Source organism: Mus pahari, chromosome 3 (assembly GCF_900095145.1).
Source record: "Mus pahari chromosome 3, PAHARI_EIJ_v1.1, whole genome shotgun sequence".
In the NCBI taxonomy this organism is placed as follows: domain Eukaryota; kingdom Metazoa; phylum Chordata; class Mammalia; order Rodentia; family Muridae; genus Mus; species Mus pahari.
Genome location: NC_034592.1, coordinates 138,935,641 through 138,949,658, shown reverse-complemented (window position 1 = coordinate 138,949,658; position 14,018 = coordinate 138,935,641). Strand labels below are relative to the sequence as shown.

General features: G+C 45.8%; 1 protein-coding gene across 2 annotated transcripts in view; it reads right to left on the bottom strand.

Moving 5' to 3' along the window:
* Positions 1-4,859: 4,859 nt before the first annotated feature.
* The window catches only part of Aar2 (AAR2 splicing factor), a 20,692-nt gene continuing 11,533 nt past the window's right edge, over positions 4,860-14,018 (bottom strand). For both annotated transcript variants that reach the window (XM_029537045.1, XM_021193775.2), the window contains exon 4: positions 4,860-6,097. In XM_029537045.1, the coding sequence (XP_029392905.1) occupies positions 5,930-6,097 (168 nt within the window). In that variant the 3' untranslated portion in view covers positions 4,860-5,929. The remainder of the gene's footprint in view (positions 6,098-14,018) is intronic.

Genomic DNA, 14,018 nt, shown 5'->3' with positions numbered 1-14,018 from the left:
CCTCGAACTCAGAAATCCGCCTGCCTCTGCCTCCCGAGTGCTGGGATTAAAGGTGAGCGCCACCACGCCCGGCCACACCTGGCTCTTAACACTGTATTTTTAAGAATTGCATAGGTACAATACCTTAGCATGTTCTAGCAAAATATAATCTTAAATCTGTGTCAATACATAAAGCTCTATACAATGTAACTAAATGTAACTTTAATTGTTATCAATATACAAAGCTCTATACCCATGTAAGATTTCTGGCTTTATAACACTCTTTGGTAGGATGACCGAGAACCGTCCACCCCACCTTTTGGGAATGGGGCATAATTACCTTGAAATTGCTTCCTTACTGGTTTTGGGTATTGTTTTCCTTTTGGAGGCCCAAGAAATGTGGGATAATGGCTGGTCTTAAGAAAGCGAGCTTTAACATTTGCTGTCCAGTCTCGGCAGGCTAAGCAAGTTCACGGCTTACCTGACATCCTGGCTGGGCAGTCTGTGATGCTGGACAATCTAGTTAGCCATTTTGAAATTGTCGTGGATGTAGATGTTTGAGGAAACAGTGAGGCAGTCTGAGGTACGGTCAGGCAGGATGCTGGAATAAGCATGTCTCAGCATCTTAGTATCCCCGAGGGTGAATCTTGTCAGGGCTGCCTGGACTTGATTGGTGTAAACGTATGACTCTCACAGGTGATACACATTTCTGCACTGGCACACGTATGGAATACGCAGTGAACACAGTTCAGTTGAAGATGATTCTCTGTCCTCTGTTCAAGCAGGTGAGGCATTTGCTTTTCTTTATGGGTAAGTTTGGACTGTCTAGCCAAACCAACATAAGCTTTTATCTATGCCATTTGAATTGACAGTATAAGTCCTGAGGGTTTTGTAGCCCAAGGTTTATTGGCCTCACATAGCTGAGGTTCTGGCTGAAGACATTTTCACCTCAGAGTTGTTCCCACGTAGGGGGACAAATGATTCGTGTTACCCATCCGGTTTGGTTTTCTTGATTTCTTTCCTTCTGTCTGCAGCCAAGAATTCCCTCCTCCTATGTCTGGTCCAGTGTCCCCACAGGTCAGAGAGTCTGGTGTGAAATGTGAGCAAGAGACCAGGGGTCTGCCTGCCACCCTGAGAGTGACCACGTGAACACTGCACGGCTGCTGGCCTCAGAACCTTTGTTCTTACGTAACAGACGGTGTGCCTATGGAACAGTGGGAGAGACTGAGGGACAGACTGAGGAGTGCTGTAGGGTGGCAAGGGCAGAGAGCCAAGAGGGAGTCCCCTTACTGCTGATTCTGGCTCCCTTGTCTGTATGAGAAAGATGACACTGATCCTGACTAGATCACTGGTGCTCTGGCCTGGGGGCAGTTAAGTGATGGATCCATGCAGTGTCCAGTGAGCACAGACCCCAGCACATGCTAGTTCCAGTTCACAGAAGAAATGCCCAGGAAGCTTCACCCACTCTTGACTGTCAGTCCCACACAGGCCTTCCTCAGTGTGACCACAGCCTATTGGGGCCTGGCTTACCTGGTGCTTCTGTACAGAACCATCCTGAGTCCTCCACTGCCATCCTGTCTCCCAAACCTGAGCACTTCCTCACTTCCTCACGTTCCCACATGGGCCATGGATCTGTGAGAATCAGAAGGGCTGTCAGAGTCTGCAAAGAGACTGGGAGAACGAATAGACAATAAAACCCATGGGAGGTAGTCTGTGACTTCAGAGAATTAGGGGTGATCTGGCCTTCTGGAGGTCCCCAATCTTCCTGAATCCAAGAACAAGTGGAGTACTGTCATTACCCTGTCTGGGCCACCTGATTGCCTCTCACCTGGATAGTGAGTGGCACTAGCTCCTCACAGGTTTCCCTGGCTCCACCCTACACTACGGTTGTGTCTGACACAGCAGTCCAGACACAGGTCAGGCCACGTCTCTCTTCTACCTGAACACCCAACTACAGCAAACAGCGCTCTGAGCTACAGTCTGCTCGGCTCCAACCTGAGTCCTGCTCCTCCCTGCTATGGTCCACTCTCCCAGTTCCAACCCTGGCCCCGGCCCCAGGCTGTGCTCTGGTCCTCCTGCCTAGGATGCTTTCTCTGCTACTCCGTCGTGAACTCCTTTCTAATCTTTCCTCAGAAATTATCCCATTCAAATGGAGGCATCTCCACTCTCCCGGCTAGGACCCTTAATTCCTCATCTTGCTCTTCCTGCAGTCCATAGCAGAGACCAGGGCTTTGGAAGAGACCTGAGCTAGCAGCAGGACCCAGACTTTGGGCACTTCACAGCAAGATGGGTCTAATGAGACTAAGCCTGGCCAGGGGAGACACAAGATCTGAGATGTCTGTGGTCAGCAGGAAATGGAGACTGTTAAGAACCACAGGGCTCGGGGATTCCTGGGCAGTTCAGGTAAGCATTGCCATTATCTGGAAGTGATTCAGTGTTGGTTTTCACCATGGCTGTTTCCAGTCACTTCAGCAGGGGATGGTGTCTCAGTCAAGCCAATGTCTGATGAGTTGCACAGCCCAGCATGTCACAGTGCCCTGGGAATATTAAATAATATTTACAAGGGATGACGTTGGGGACATAATTACCGACGGTAAGAGGCAATCAACGGCAGGGAAGTCTTCCACTGTTTGAGTGGTGAGACGTGACAGCTAGGCTCAGAGGAAGAAGGGGTTGTTAAGAAGGCCGGCAGGAGGGTTTGGCAAGTCATTGCTGCTGCTGGTTCTGTTAATAGGATAACCCAGCCTTGCAAATAAGAGCTGGATCCCAGGAGGCCTGCATTTGAGATCTGAAAACCAGGGCAGGTCTTGCCAATAGCCTCACTTCTGGATGTGTTGAAATTGGAAGAAGAATTCAGAGATCAGCTATCCCGAGGATTCTCCTTTTATGGCTTCTCTTCCATAAACACTGCAAGCTTTCAGTAGTAATTACCTTGTTTTCAGATTCCTTATTCATCACAGTCTGGTGGAGTTTGATCCCATAGACCAAGATGGTGGTGAGAGAAAGTCAATTCCTGGGAGCGTTCCTGACCTCCATATACATGTAAACACATACAAACACATACATGTAAACACAAACACATACATGTAAAGAGAGCACGATAGACAGAGACAGACAGACAGACAGACAGACAGACAGACAGACAGACAGACACACACACACACACACACACACACACAGAGGGACATGCAAAGACCCAAAGTTCTGTAATTTCTGCTGCAAACATTTCGGGCCTCAGACATAGTGCCTTGTATAAATGTAATTTCCCTTCTGTATTTTGTAATAACTCAGGGACAACTGTTTTTTTTTTTTTTTTTTTTTTTGGTTTTTCGAGACAGGGTTTCTCTCTGTAGCCCTGGCTGTCCTGGAACTCACTCTGTAGACCATGCTAGCCTCGAACTCAGAAATTCGCCTGCCTCCACCTCCCAAGTGCTGGGATTAAAGGTGTGTGCCACTACGCCCGGTGTTAGGAACAACTTTTAATACTTGGAGGAACCTGAAAAATTTTTTTTATCAGAATCCCCAAATCCAAGCTAACTCTCTTCCATATAAGGAGACTTAGGGACTCACCCCCACCCCTGTCCAAAAAAACTTTGTCCAAGGTCACATAGCTGCTAGTCAACCAAGTCAAGGCCTGGACCTTGACCGGGCTATAAGGGCTGCCCAACATATCAAAGGGTAGCGAAGGGAAATCATAGCTGTGAACTCAAGACAGTGTGGGCTAAGGGTGCCCGGAAGCACAGGCTGGATCCTGTCGATGTCATTGATGCTTACTGCTGGGTGACCCTAGAAAAATGATGCTCTCTGACCTCATTCTCATATAAGCCAAATGGGGATAATTGACTAGACTCGCTGTACGCTCTTTGCTGTGAACATTTTCAAGCAGCAGCTTTTCCTGTTCAACCCAGTTTAAGCATAAAGTGGGGGGGGGATCTGGGGAAACCCAGGCACACTTGGGGAATGGTCCAACATCAGGGCGCTGTCTTCAGAGTGACCGTGGGAAACACATTTTGCCCCAGAGGTGCTTCTCAAATCAAGTATGATGTGTTACTGCTTGATGATGCCACTCCAAAAACAACAAACCCAAAACTGAATGTAACTCAGAACTACAGCTCTTAAATCTGTGTGGAGTATTATGATTTGACAAGTGTTCCACCACAAACCACTGCTTCTGAGGGCATGCCGTGGGTGGCCTTCTCTGTCACCATGTGGATCTGCCTATGCTGGGTATTGCAAGTGAGTGGAAAGCTTGTCGTGTGGCCTCCTTCCCCCAGCAGTCTGTTAGTGAATGTGATATGTGTTAGGTGCATTTGTGTGCACGCATGTGGAGGTCAGAGGTTGATACTGGATGTCTTCCGTCACTTTCCACCTCATGTTGGAGACAGGGTCTCTCACTGAACCTGCACCTTCCAAGTTCCAGCTGACCAGAAAGCCCCTAGGATCACCCAGCCTCTGCAGTACTTTGATTACTGGTATGCACTGCTGCCCTGGCCTTTCATGAGCTCTGGGGATCTGAAGGTCTTCATGCTTTATACCAAGCAGTTTACCCACTGAGCCATTCCTTAGCCCCGGCACAAGGTTTGTACACGTCGCAGCCTGCATCAGAAGTTCATTTGTTGGGAGATGCACTTTTAACCCAGTCCCCAGGTAGCTGTGATGAGTGGGCTTTGTGGGAAAAAAGGAATAGCAATTCCCACAAGGTGAGACTTGGTTAATGTAGAGCTACAGGGTGTGCCTCTCTGCAAAGACGCAAAGCTGGCTGGCTGCCTTCTCCAGAGACTGTAGGGGGTGAGCAGGGGCTCCTGGGTGGGTTCTGCAGGTAGATGTGTCCTCTATGCACACAGCTTGGCTACTTTGGAAACCCGGCAGATTAGCTGTAAGAGACTCACACAGGGGGATTAGTCCCAACTCAAAGACTTTAATGTACATTGTGCTCTTGGAAAAACATCTCCAAGGAAACAAGAGGAAGCAAAAGTCTTAAACAGCAGGACTTCACTCACTGGCCTGCTGTGAGCTCAAGCCCCAGAAGGCCTCCAGAGCACAGCAGAGTACAGGCCTGAGGTCAGGGTGGAGGCCTGGGAGTACAGTAGAGAGCCTGAGGTCAGGGTAGAGGGCCTGGGAGCCCTTCTTGAGGCAGAACTCTGCCCACACCACACAATGGGTGTGCCCTCAAGACTCCCTAACACCAGAAACGTGACAGCACTCATGAGAACCCCACCGCAGGGCTGGGGAGAGTTAAGCTACCCAGCTATCTCCATGGCTCTGAAGAAAAGGCCCAGACTTTACCAGGGCCTAAGAAGCAGGCTCGGAGCAAGAACCTCTCCTTTTGCTCTTGATTTCCATGTCATCAGAAGGATCATGGGAGCCTTAAGTGAAAAATGGGGACCCGTGGGAGGCTTCCACATCCTGCTGCAGAGTAAGGTCTCAGGATGACGGTGACAGCAGCAGGAGACCCCACAGCCAGCGGCCGACTCAGGTACTAACCACTGTGGCTTTTGGCAGAAGGAGGTGTGGCAGATGAAGCTGGCCACCTGCGAGGTCAGTGGCCTGAGTTCTGGCAGGTTTCCTTCCATTCAACCAGGAGCAGGCAGAGACTCTATACAAACCACATTCAGCTTCCAACCTACACTTAACTTAAAAACTCACTGACTTAACAGCACGGACCCTAAGACGGATCTGGTTTCTTTCCTCTTTTAAGCAGCTATGGAATAAGCAGCTAGTTCTTTTTGACTTAATGTTCATCTTCTCACTGTCAGAAAGAATTAGACTGCTGCTGGGGCAGGTTTCATCTTGACCTCTTTTTTTCCTGAAATTCAGCAGCCGGGCCAGGCTATAGGAAACCATACATAAATGGCCACTTTTGCACTGGAGGGTTTCAGGACAGATGAATGGGGGAGATGCTAGGTTGTAGCGATATGGGAAGGGGTTCCAACAGCTTGAGGATTTGCAGTTAGGCTGTCTCAATGCCCTCAGGGAGTTCCACCACCACTGGGGCGCAGTCCTCGGGCTCTGAGGTAAAGTCCCAGCGGAACTTCTTAGTCAGGTGGGCTTGGAACTTCTCAGCTTTCTTCCTCAGGGTGGCTTCCACAGCAATACTGCAGGCTGAAGAAAAGAAAACCTACAGAGAACAGAGGGTAAGTTACTCCTGAGAACAGGGGGCCAAAAAAGCTGTGGAATTTTCCTCCTGGTGTTCAGCTCTCTGGGGCAGTAGATCAGCTGCTGCTGGCACTGCCCCAGGACACCTGCTCTGCACCCCCCCCCCCAAACCAAGAAGGAAGACATTGGAACAGGACTGGAATGGAAAATTACCATACCAAGCACAGATGCCCCATGACAAGTAAAGCCACGAGAGTTATCACCACCACAGCTCTATCAGGGGTGGGTCGGAATGTGAAGATCTACAGGGCACCCGGCATAACACGGAAGATAACAGGGTATACCAGGTGTTGTAAAGAAAAGTCTGGGGAGACCGTAAGCCCTTGGAGTCCATAAAGTTCTAGGCCCTCAGCCAACAAGGCTGAATTGCTGCTCTTATCCTCTAAGTGGGCCATGGACGGCCAGTTTGAGGCTTCTATTCCTCTTAAACAGTATCTTTAATGTTCATTTTAAAAAGCATTACCATTGTTTAAATCGTGGTAAAACAGTGATTAGCCAGTGTCAATATGTGAATTCCCATTGTGCAACCATTACCAATGCTCATCTTTAGAAACCTCACCTTCTCCAAGTGACACTACCCACAGCACACCAATTCCCTCTCATTCCCTTCCCCTGGCACTTGGCAACACTGTTCTACTTTCTGTCTGTTAATCTGACTAGAGAGGCGTCATAGTATCTGTCCAATATATCACTCAGCACATCTTCAAGGTTTATCTGTGTTGAAGGACAGATTAGAGTCTCCTTTCTTTTAAAAACTAAAGAGCAGAGCTAGACATGGTGCACATCTGCAATCCTAGCTAGACATGGTGGTGCACATCTGTAATCCCAGCACTCAGAGGGCTGAGGCACAGGAAATTCAAGCTCAAGGCCAGCCTGGGTTACACAGTAAGGCCTTGTCCCTAAGCTTCCCCACCTCCAATTCATGCACACTTGTAGTCTAGCATGTTTGTGTATATGTGTATATAACATACACACATATCACGACACACACACATATTTACCTTTTAAAAGGGTTTTATTTTTATTTATGTGTATATGCGTGCCTCTGTGTCTGAGTACAGCCATACTCACATAGGTGCCTGCAGAGAACAGACGTGGGTGTTGGATGCCCTGGAGCTAGAGTTACAGGTGACTGAGCTGCCTAACATGGATGCTGGGATCTAAATCCAGGTCCTCAGCAATTAAGCCCTAATTCACCTTGTCAGCCTCTGGTAGTCCATATTCTGTTTGCCATATACCTGTCAATGACCAATTAGGGTGATGTATTTTAGGTATCGAGAAAAAAGCTTCCATGAATATAGCTGTATAGACACTTGAGTTCCTGCTTTCTGTTCTTTGGGTGCAGACCCAGACAGGGAACTGCTAGACCTCATGACAACTCCGCCTTTCGGGCCACAACAGTCAGCACAGCAGTTGTACCGCAGAACAGCACTGTTTAGTCTCTCAGTGCTTCTTCGCCTTACGTATCTTTGGACAACAGCCCTTCTGATAGGTTTCATAGCTATCTCGGTATAATTTTGATTTGTACTTCTCCAATGATTAGTGATGATAAACATATTTTCATGAGGTTACTATATATTTGTATATTTTCTTTGGCCAACTGTCTACTCAAGTTCTTTGGCTGTTTTTAAGTTGGTCTGTTCAATCATTGAGTTACATACATCCTGATACTGAGCTGTTATTTTGAGGTCCCCACGAACTGTCTCAGCTAATTCAAACATGTATGAGGAACAAAATAAAAAGTTTTTTTTTTTACACATTTGAAGGGTATTCCAGTTCCTGAGGATAATAGCAGGCCTAGTACTTCTTAAACAACCTTACTGTTCTCAAAGAAATTTCAGACAATCAAACTGTACTTCCACCATGCTCTGAGAAAAAAAATACCAAAATGTGGTTTTATTGTTCATTTTTAAATTAATTGATTAACTAATTAGTTTTTAAAGACAAGGTCTTACTATGCAGCCCTATCAGCCTGCCTCTCTCTCCCTTCCAAGTGCTGGAATTAAAAGCATAGCTACCACACCCGCCTCAGCATGCATACTTTCAGGATATGGTGTGAAAAGGTATTCAGGTACCCAAAAGGGAATACAAAGGTTTTTGTCTGCCACCTGTTACCCTACAGGCCTACTGGAGACATGGCCATAGGGTTCAGCGACTATGATTCAGTCTCCTCCAGTTGTAGCTGGTCTATACACCACTTGGTTTAGGGAGCTTGTCTGACAAAGGCGACAGACAGACTCTGCTGCTGATTCCAAATGGCAACATCAACTTCTCCACTGGAAGGAATCATGACTGCAACAGCAGGCCAGAAGAGTAACCTCCTGGAGCACTGTATGGTCTGGCTAGGAAAGCTCCTGTGTGCTTCCCTGAGTCCAGGGTTACCTCAATTTCACTGGAATAACAGGCTGACTATTTACAGCTGACCTCATCCAAGAGAAAAGCAACCCAAAATAGTGCATCTCTCATACCTGTGTTCTGGACTCCTGGTATTCTAACATAAACACTGTTTAATGTACAGAAGAATGAAAAAAATTATTTTTGGCTCTTCTGCACAGTTCCTGGCACTGAATAATTGTTCATTATGTGACAGCACTGGAGATGATCTAGGAAGAGCTTGCACACCAGGCCCCAGACTTCTGCTGGCTTATGTGACTTGCAAAGGCCTAAGCTGAAATGAATTGCTCTGAACTCTGTTCCTCTAGCATTGGGTCTGGCTTCCCTCATGGCATTTCTCACACTGTCTTATGTCACAGTGGTTTATGCCTTAAAGAGCAGGGAATGAATCCTAATTACCAGTGTGTCCAACAGCACATCGCCCAAAGCCTGGCACAGCTAGGTAGGGCCCCAGGATGCTAAGCAAACAGAAAGAACAACACACAGATTGAAACTGTTGCACTTGGCAATAGCCGGAAGTGAGAGGCCGGAACAAGCTGTGCTCAGAGTCATCACCCACCCTCCCACTTTTGAACACGCCTGAGAATAAAATTAACTAGCAGTGGGTAAAAGCAAAGTCTCTGGTCTTCTCTATCAAGCTTCTCGGTTGAAAGGGTTTTGTTTTTTTTTTTGTCTTTGTCGTCATTTGCATCTTTACTACAAGCCTGGAAGGCTGGAGGGCAGGGGATTACTACTCCCATTATACAGGTAAGGATACTGGGTCACTACACCACCCTTAGCATGATCCGACCATGCTAGGATAGTCAGTCTTATCATTTACAACCTTCTTTTGTTGCAACAGAGTAAACACATCCTTGATCCTAAATGTGGATGCTTCTACAACTGTTGCCTTTGATGGTCTCCAGAACCTGGGCAAACAGAACCACAGTGACTGTCAGTTTTAAGGACCAACTTTACTGAAGTATACTTGCACACAATTAAATGTTCCCACGGCACTGTCTGACTCACTTGGGTAAATACACATCTAGTGGACGATTATCATGGGCAATGACTTTCTTTCAGAATCTAGCTCTGAGCCAGGAGCCTCTGGATTTGTTGAGGCCTCATCACACTTAGGTCTCAGAACAGGTTGGTTACCCTTAAAAATGCTCTGGTGTTGCCCTTGGATGCTCAAAGCCTTCTTCCCCCAACCCCCACTCCTACACCCTCCCCCTACTTTTTTTTTATTATTATAATTTTACAAACTTAATTAATGTAAGATACTATCTCAGTACATAGTTTAGAAAGGCCTTGAATTCACTATGTACTCACAATCTGGCCTCTGATTTTCGGTTATGCCTCAGCTTGTTCCCAAGTGCTGGGCCTACAGGTATGTATGTGTTACCACACTCTGCTTGGTGGTTCATAAACAATTTAGGAAAGATGTTTAAGGGTATTTAGTTAGGGCTTGGGATACAATTTAGTAACACAGTGATTGCCTAGTATTGGTGAGGCCTTGGGCCCAATTTTTCAGTGACCCTCCCTCCTGAAGGCGATACTGCGGTGGTGGTGGGGGGACATTTATTCAAGCAATAATTTATCTGTTTTTTTTAATTTTGGGATTAATTCCATGCTTTCTTTAGAAAAATTAGTAATCATCTAGTTACTTTATTCCCTAATGTAAAATCAAATAAAGATTTCTATCAGCATGAAAAAAATGAATCATCTTAATTTTGGCTGATTATTCTTGGATATTGTTTTTAAAATACTTTTAAAACTGGATGATCACATTTTGCAAATGAATGCATTTATCTAAAATAAAAAACAGAGCCGGGAGTGGCGGCGCACGCCTTTAATCCCAGCACTTGGGAGGCAGAGGCAGGCGGATTTCTGAGTTTGAGGCCAGCCTGGTCTACAGAGTGAGTTCCAGGACAGCCAGGGCTACACAGAGAAACCCTGTCTCGAAAAACCAAAAAAAAAAAAACCAAAAAAACAAAAAAAAAAAACAAAAAAAAAAGCAAAAAACCAAAACAATAAAATAAAAAACGCAGGCCAGGCAAGGTGTTGGCACGTGACTTTAGTCCGAGTACTCAGGAGGTAGAGGCAGGTAGATTTATAGGTTCAAGGCCAGCTTTGTCTATACAGTAAACTCCAGGACAGGCTAGGATACATGGTGAGACCCTACCTCAAAACAAAACAAACAAAAGCCCCCAAGCCCAAATAAAATAAAAAACCAAAATACCAATACTTTAATTATTAAATCTATTATGAAAAACAAAACAAAACAAAACAAAAAAAAACAAAGACAAAACAAAACCCCCAAACTCCAGTCATAAATATGAATGCTTTTTAAAAAGCAAAGTTTGGTGACCACAGTGATTATATCACAGAGGATAGCTGAGCCGGTCTTATCCTGATTTCTTTGTCTAGTCCAAAAATGAGGCTTCCTTCAAAACCCAGCAAAGCTGCTCAGATGCTGGCGACCCAGAGGACACTGGCCAGAAGAACCCTGCTATCTCTGTAACCGGTGGCTTTAAAGACAAGGTCATCCGACGGCAGTGGTGAGCCAGAGTGAAAGGCACCACGAGTCACTGCTTCTTTTAAGACACGGTCTCTGTGTAGTCCTGACTGTCAAGGAACTCAGAGAGAGCCCCTGCCTCTGCCTCCCAAGTTGTGTACCAGCACACCTGGCCTCATGCCTTACTTTTTTTTCTAAAAATTACACTTATTTCATTTATATGATCACACATGCACACAGCATGTATGTAGAGTCAGAAGACTCTTGCTACCATGTGGGGTCCTGAGAACAAACTGAAGTCACCAGCCTGGTGGCAAACACCTTCACCTGCTGAGCTTTCTCCCAGGCCTGAAATCAGGTCTTCCAAGGTCAATTCAGAAAACTTGGTCTCAGCCTTGCGAGCCCTGGGTCTGAGTGTGAATGAAAACATAAGACACTTACAGCCTATATGATGAGATTATATACTCAAGGTCTTGCATGTTTTGTGGGCTAAATGAGGCAATGTATGTTGAGCATACAAATGTTTACAATATGAAGTTGGAAAGATGGGCTTAGTGGTTAAGACCACTGGCTGCTCTTCCGGATGATCTGGGTGTGATCCCCAGCACCCACATGGTAGCCTACAACAGTCCATAACTTTCAATTCCAGAGAATCTGACATCCTTCCCTGGTCTCCATGGGCACTAGGCATGCAAGTGGTGCAGAAACATACATGCAGGCCACATGCCCAGACACATTAACGTTTTAGTTTACTATAAGAACATTACAGACATTATTGAGACTAGGATGTCGCTCGGTTGGTACCTTCCTCAAAAGGATAAAGTCCTGGGTTCCACCCCCAATACCTATTACCTGCACATGGTGGCACATGCTAGTCAACCTGGCACTTGGGAGGCAGAGGTAGCAGGATCACAAGTTAAAGGTCATGTCCATCTGTAGTGAGTTTGAGGCTAGCATGAGATAAATTAGACCTCACCCATTTCAAAAATAAGACAAAAAAGCAGCAAAACCCCCCAAATCCTATGAGTAGAATTGTTGGAGACAGCACCCAGAACAGTGATAAAGCTTGACGCTTCCCCGCAATGCATCCACAGCTCTAATAAAGCAACAAGATCACCGGCTGTGTCACTGTATGCCTACACACTATGCAGTCACTGGACAGAACCCTTGCTTTGTGCATAACTCTTTCCAGCACTATTAATTCCAGATTATCTTTTCATTGACTTTAAGGAAGTTATGGTGAGTTAAGTTGTTTTAAATGAAAGGAAAAAAAGCCTTTTTGTAAAACAAATCATTTTTATTCAAGCCAAATCCAAGGGATTTGTAAAAAGCCTGTGGCATTTATTCAAGTGTCTCACATGGGAAGGTTAAAGGAAAAAAAATCAATGGCTAAGACCATTATGGGGCTGATTTTATCCATGCCCCATAATGTCTGTAAGTGCTTCCACATACACATCCCAGTCCCTCTTCATGGACAGTAGACATTTATGTTCCTAAGCAAGGGAGCCAGTTCCACTTGACTAGCTGGGGAGAGAGCAGACAGCAAGCCGAGGAAGCTTTTAAGGCCTGCTTCATTCAGTCACAAACTCCCCAAGTGAGTGCCTCTGTGTGGGGGATCAGACTCTCACTGCCAAGATGGCTCATTAAAAAAAGTTTCGTAATATCCTAGTCCACACTGTGCCTTCTGAAATATCAATATCCCCTAGAGAAAGCTCTTCTGGAATCCCTCAAGCCCCTCAAATATTAACCCCACTCATAATCTGCCATTCCCTTTTTGATGTATCAAATACCCTTTATAATACTTTATTGTTTCTTTGTATGCCTGTTCTTTATTTTCTGAGACAGAATTTCTATGTAGCCCAGGCTGGCCTGGAACTCACAGATATCCGACTCCCTCTGCCTCCCATGAGCTGGAATTAAAGGCATGTGCCACCACTGTCCAGCTTAGACTTTACTGTTTATACATGTATTTATTTGTCAAAGGAATTATAAACACTTTACATGTGAAAAGAACAAGCAGTAACAGGTCAAATGTCAAATGTTAGATGTTGACTAGGTGTTGAAAATGACCAATGAGAAAAAACTGCAGTCTTATGGCTTTGGGAAATGTGCTATTAACTTCAAGAAGCACAACTCTTGAGAAGAGACAAGGGGTGGCTTCACACAGAGAGTTCAGGCAAGGGCATGGCAGGCTGAGGAGAATCAGGTTCTGTCTAGAAGGCATGAGCTATAGATGTAAAGTTTTGGTTATATGAGGTTCCAGAGAACACTCAAAAAACAAGTTACCATCAATACTGCTTTGAACATTTTCAAATGTGCTAAGAGAGGAAATCAGACTCAGAGGATGTGCCTTTTACAATTAAAACAAAGGAAGACTAGATACAGTGCTCATGTGTGTGTTCTAGTTGCTTAGACTGACAGAATCACTTATGCCCAGGAGTTCAAAGTCAGCCTAAGAAACAAAACAAGATACCATCTGGAAAGGAAAGGAAAGGAAAGGAAAGGAAAGGAAAGGAAAGGAAAGGAAAGGAAAGGAAAGGAAAGGAAAGGAAAGGGGAAAGGGAAAGAAAAGGATGGAACAGCATGGCCTGTCTGGGGCTTGCCATGAGTAGACCACTGCCATTGCCTTGATGGGAGAAAACAGCGGCTGGAGAACAGGCCAAGAGCCCAGTAGCAACAAGCCTGAGGCCCAGGCTGGCACACTTACATTGCCTAGGCAATAGGGGGCCAGGGGATCAGAGCTACATTTTGGAGCAGCAGAGGCAGCAGTGTGGGAAGCAGAGGGTTTAACAAGGTAAGCATGGAGGCTGATAAATGCTGATGGAGTCTAGGGGAGATCAAAAGGCCTTGGCTATGACCACAGTACAGGGCCGGTCTGCAACACCACGGCTGGGAATTCTTCATTAGCTCATCTCTTTACTTCCTGCCATCGGGGACTTCTGACACTCTTTTTTTTTTTTTTTTTTTTTTTTGGTTTTTTGAGACAGCGTTT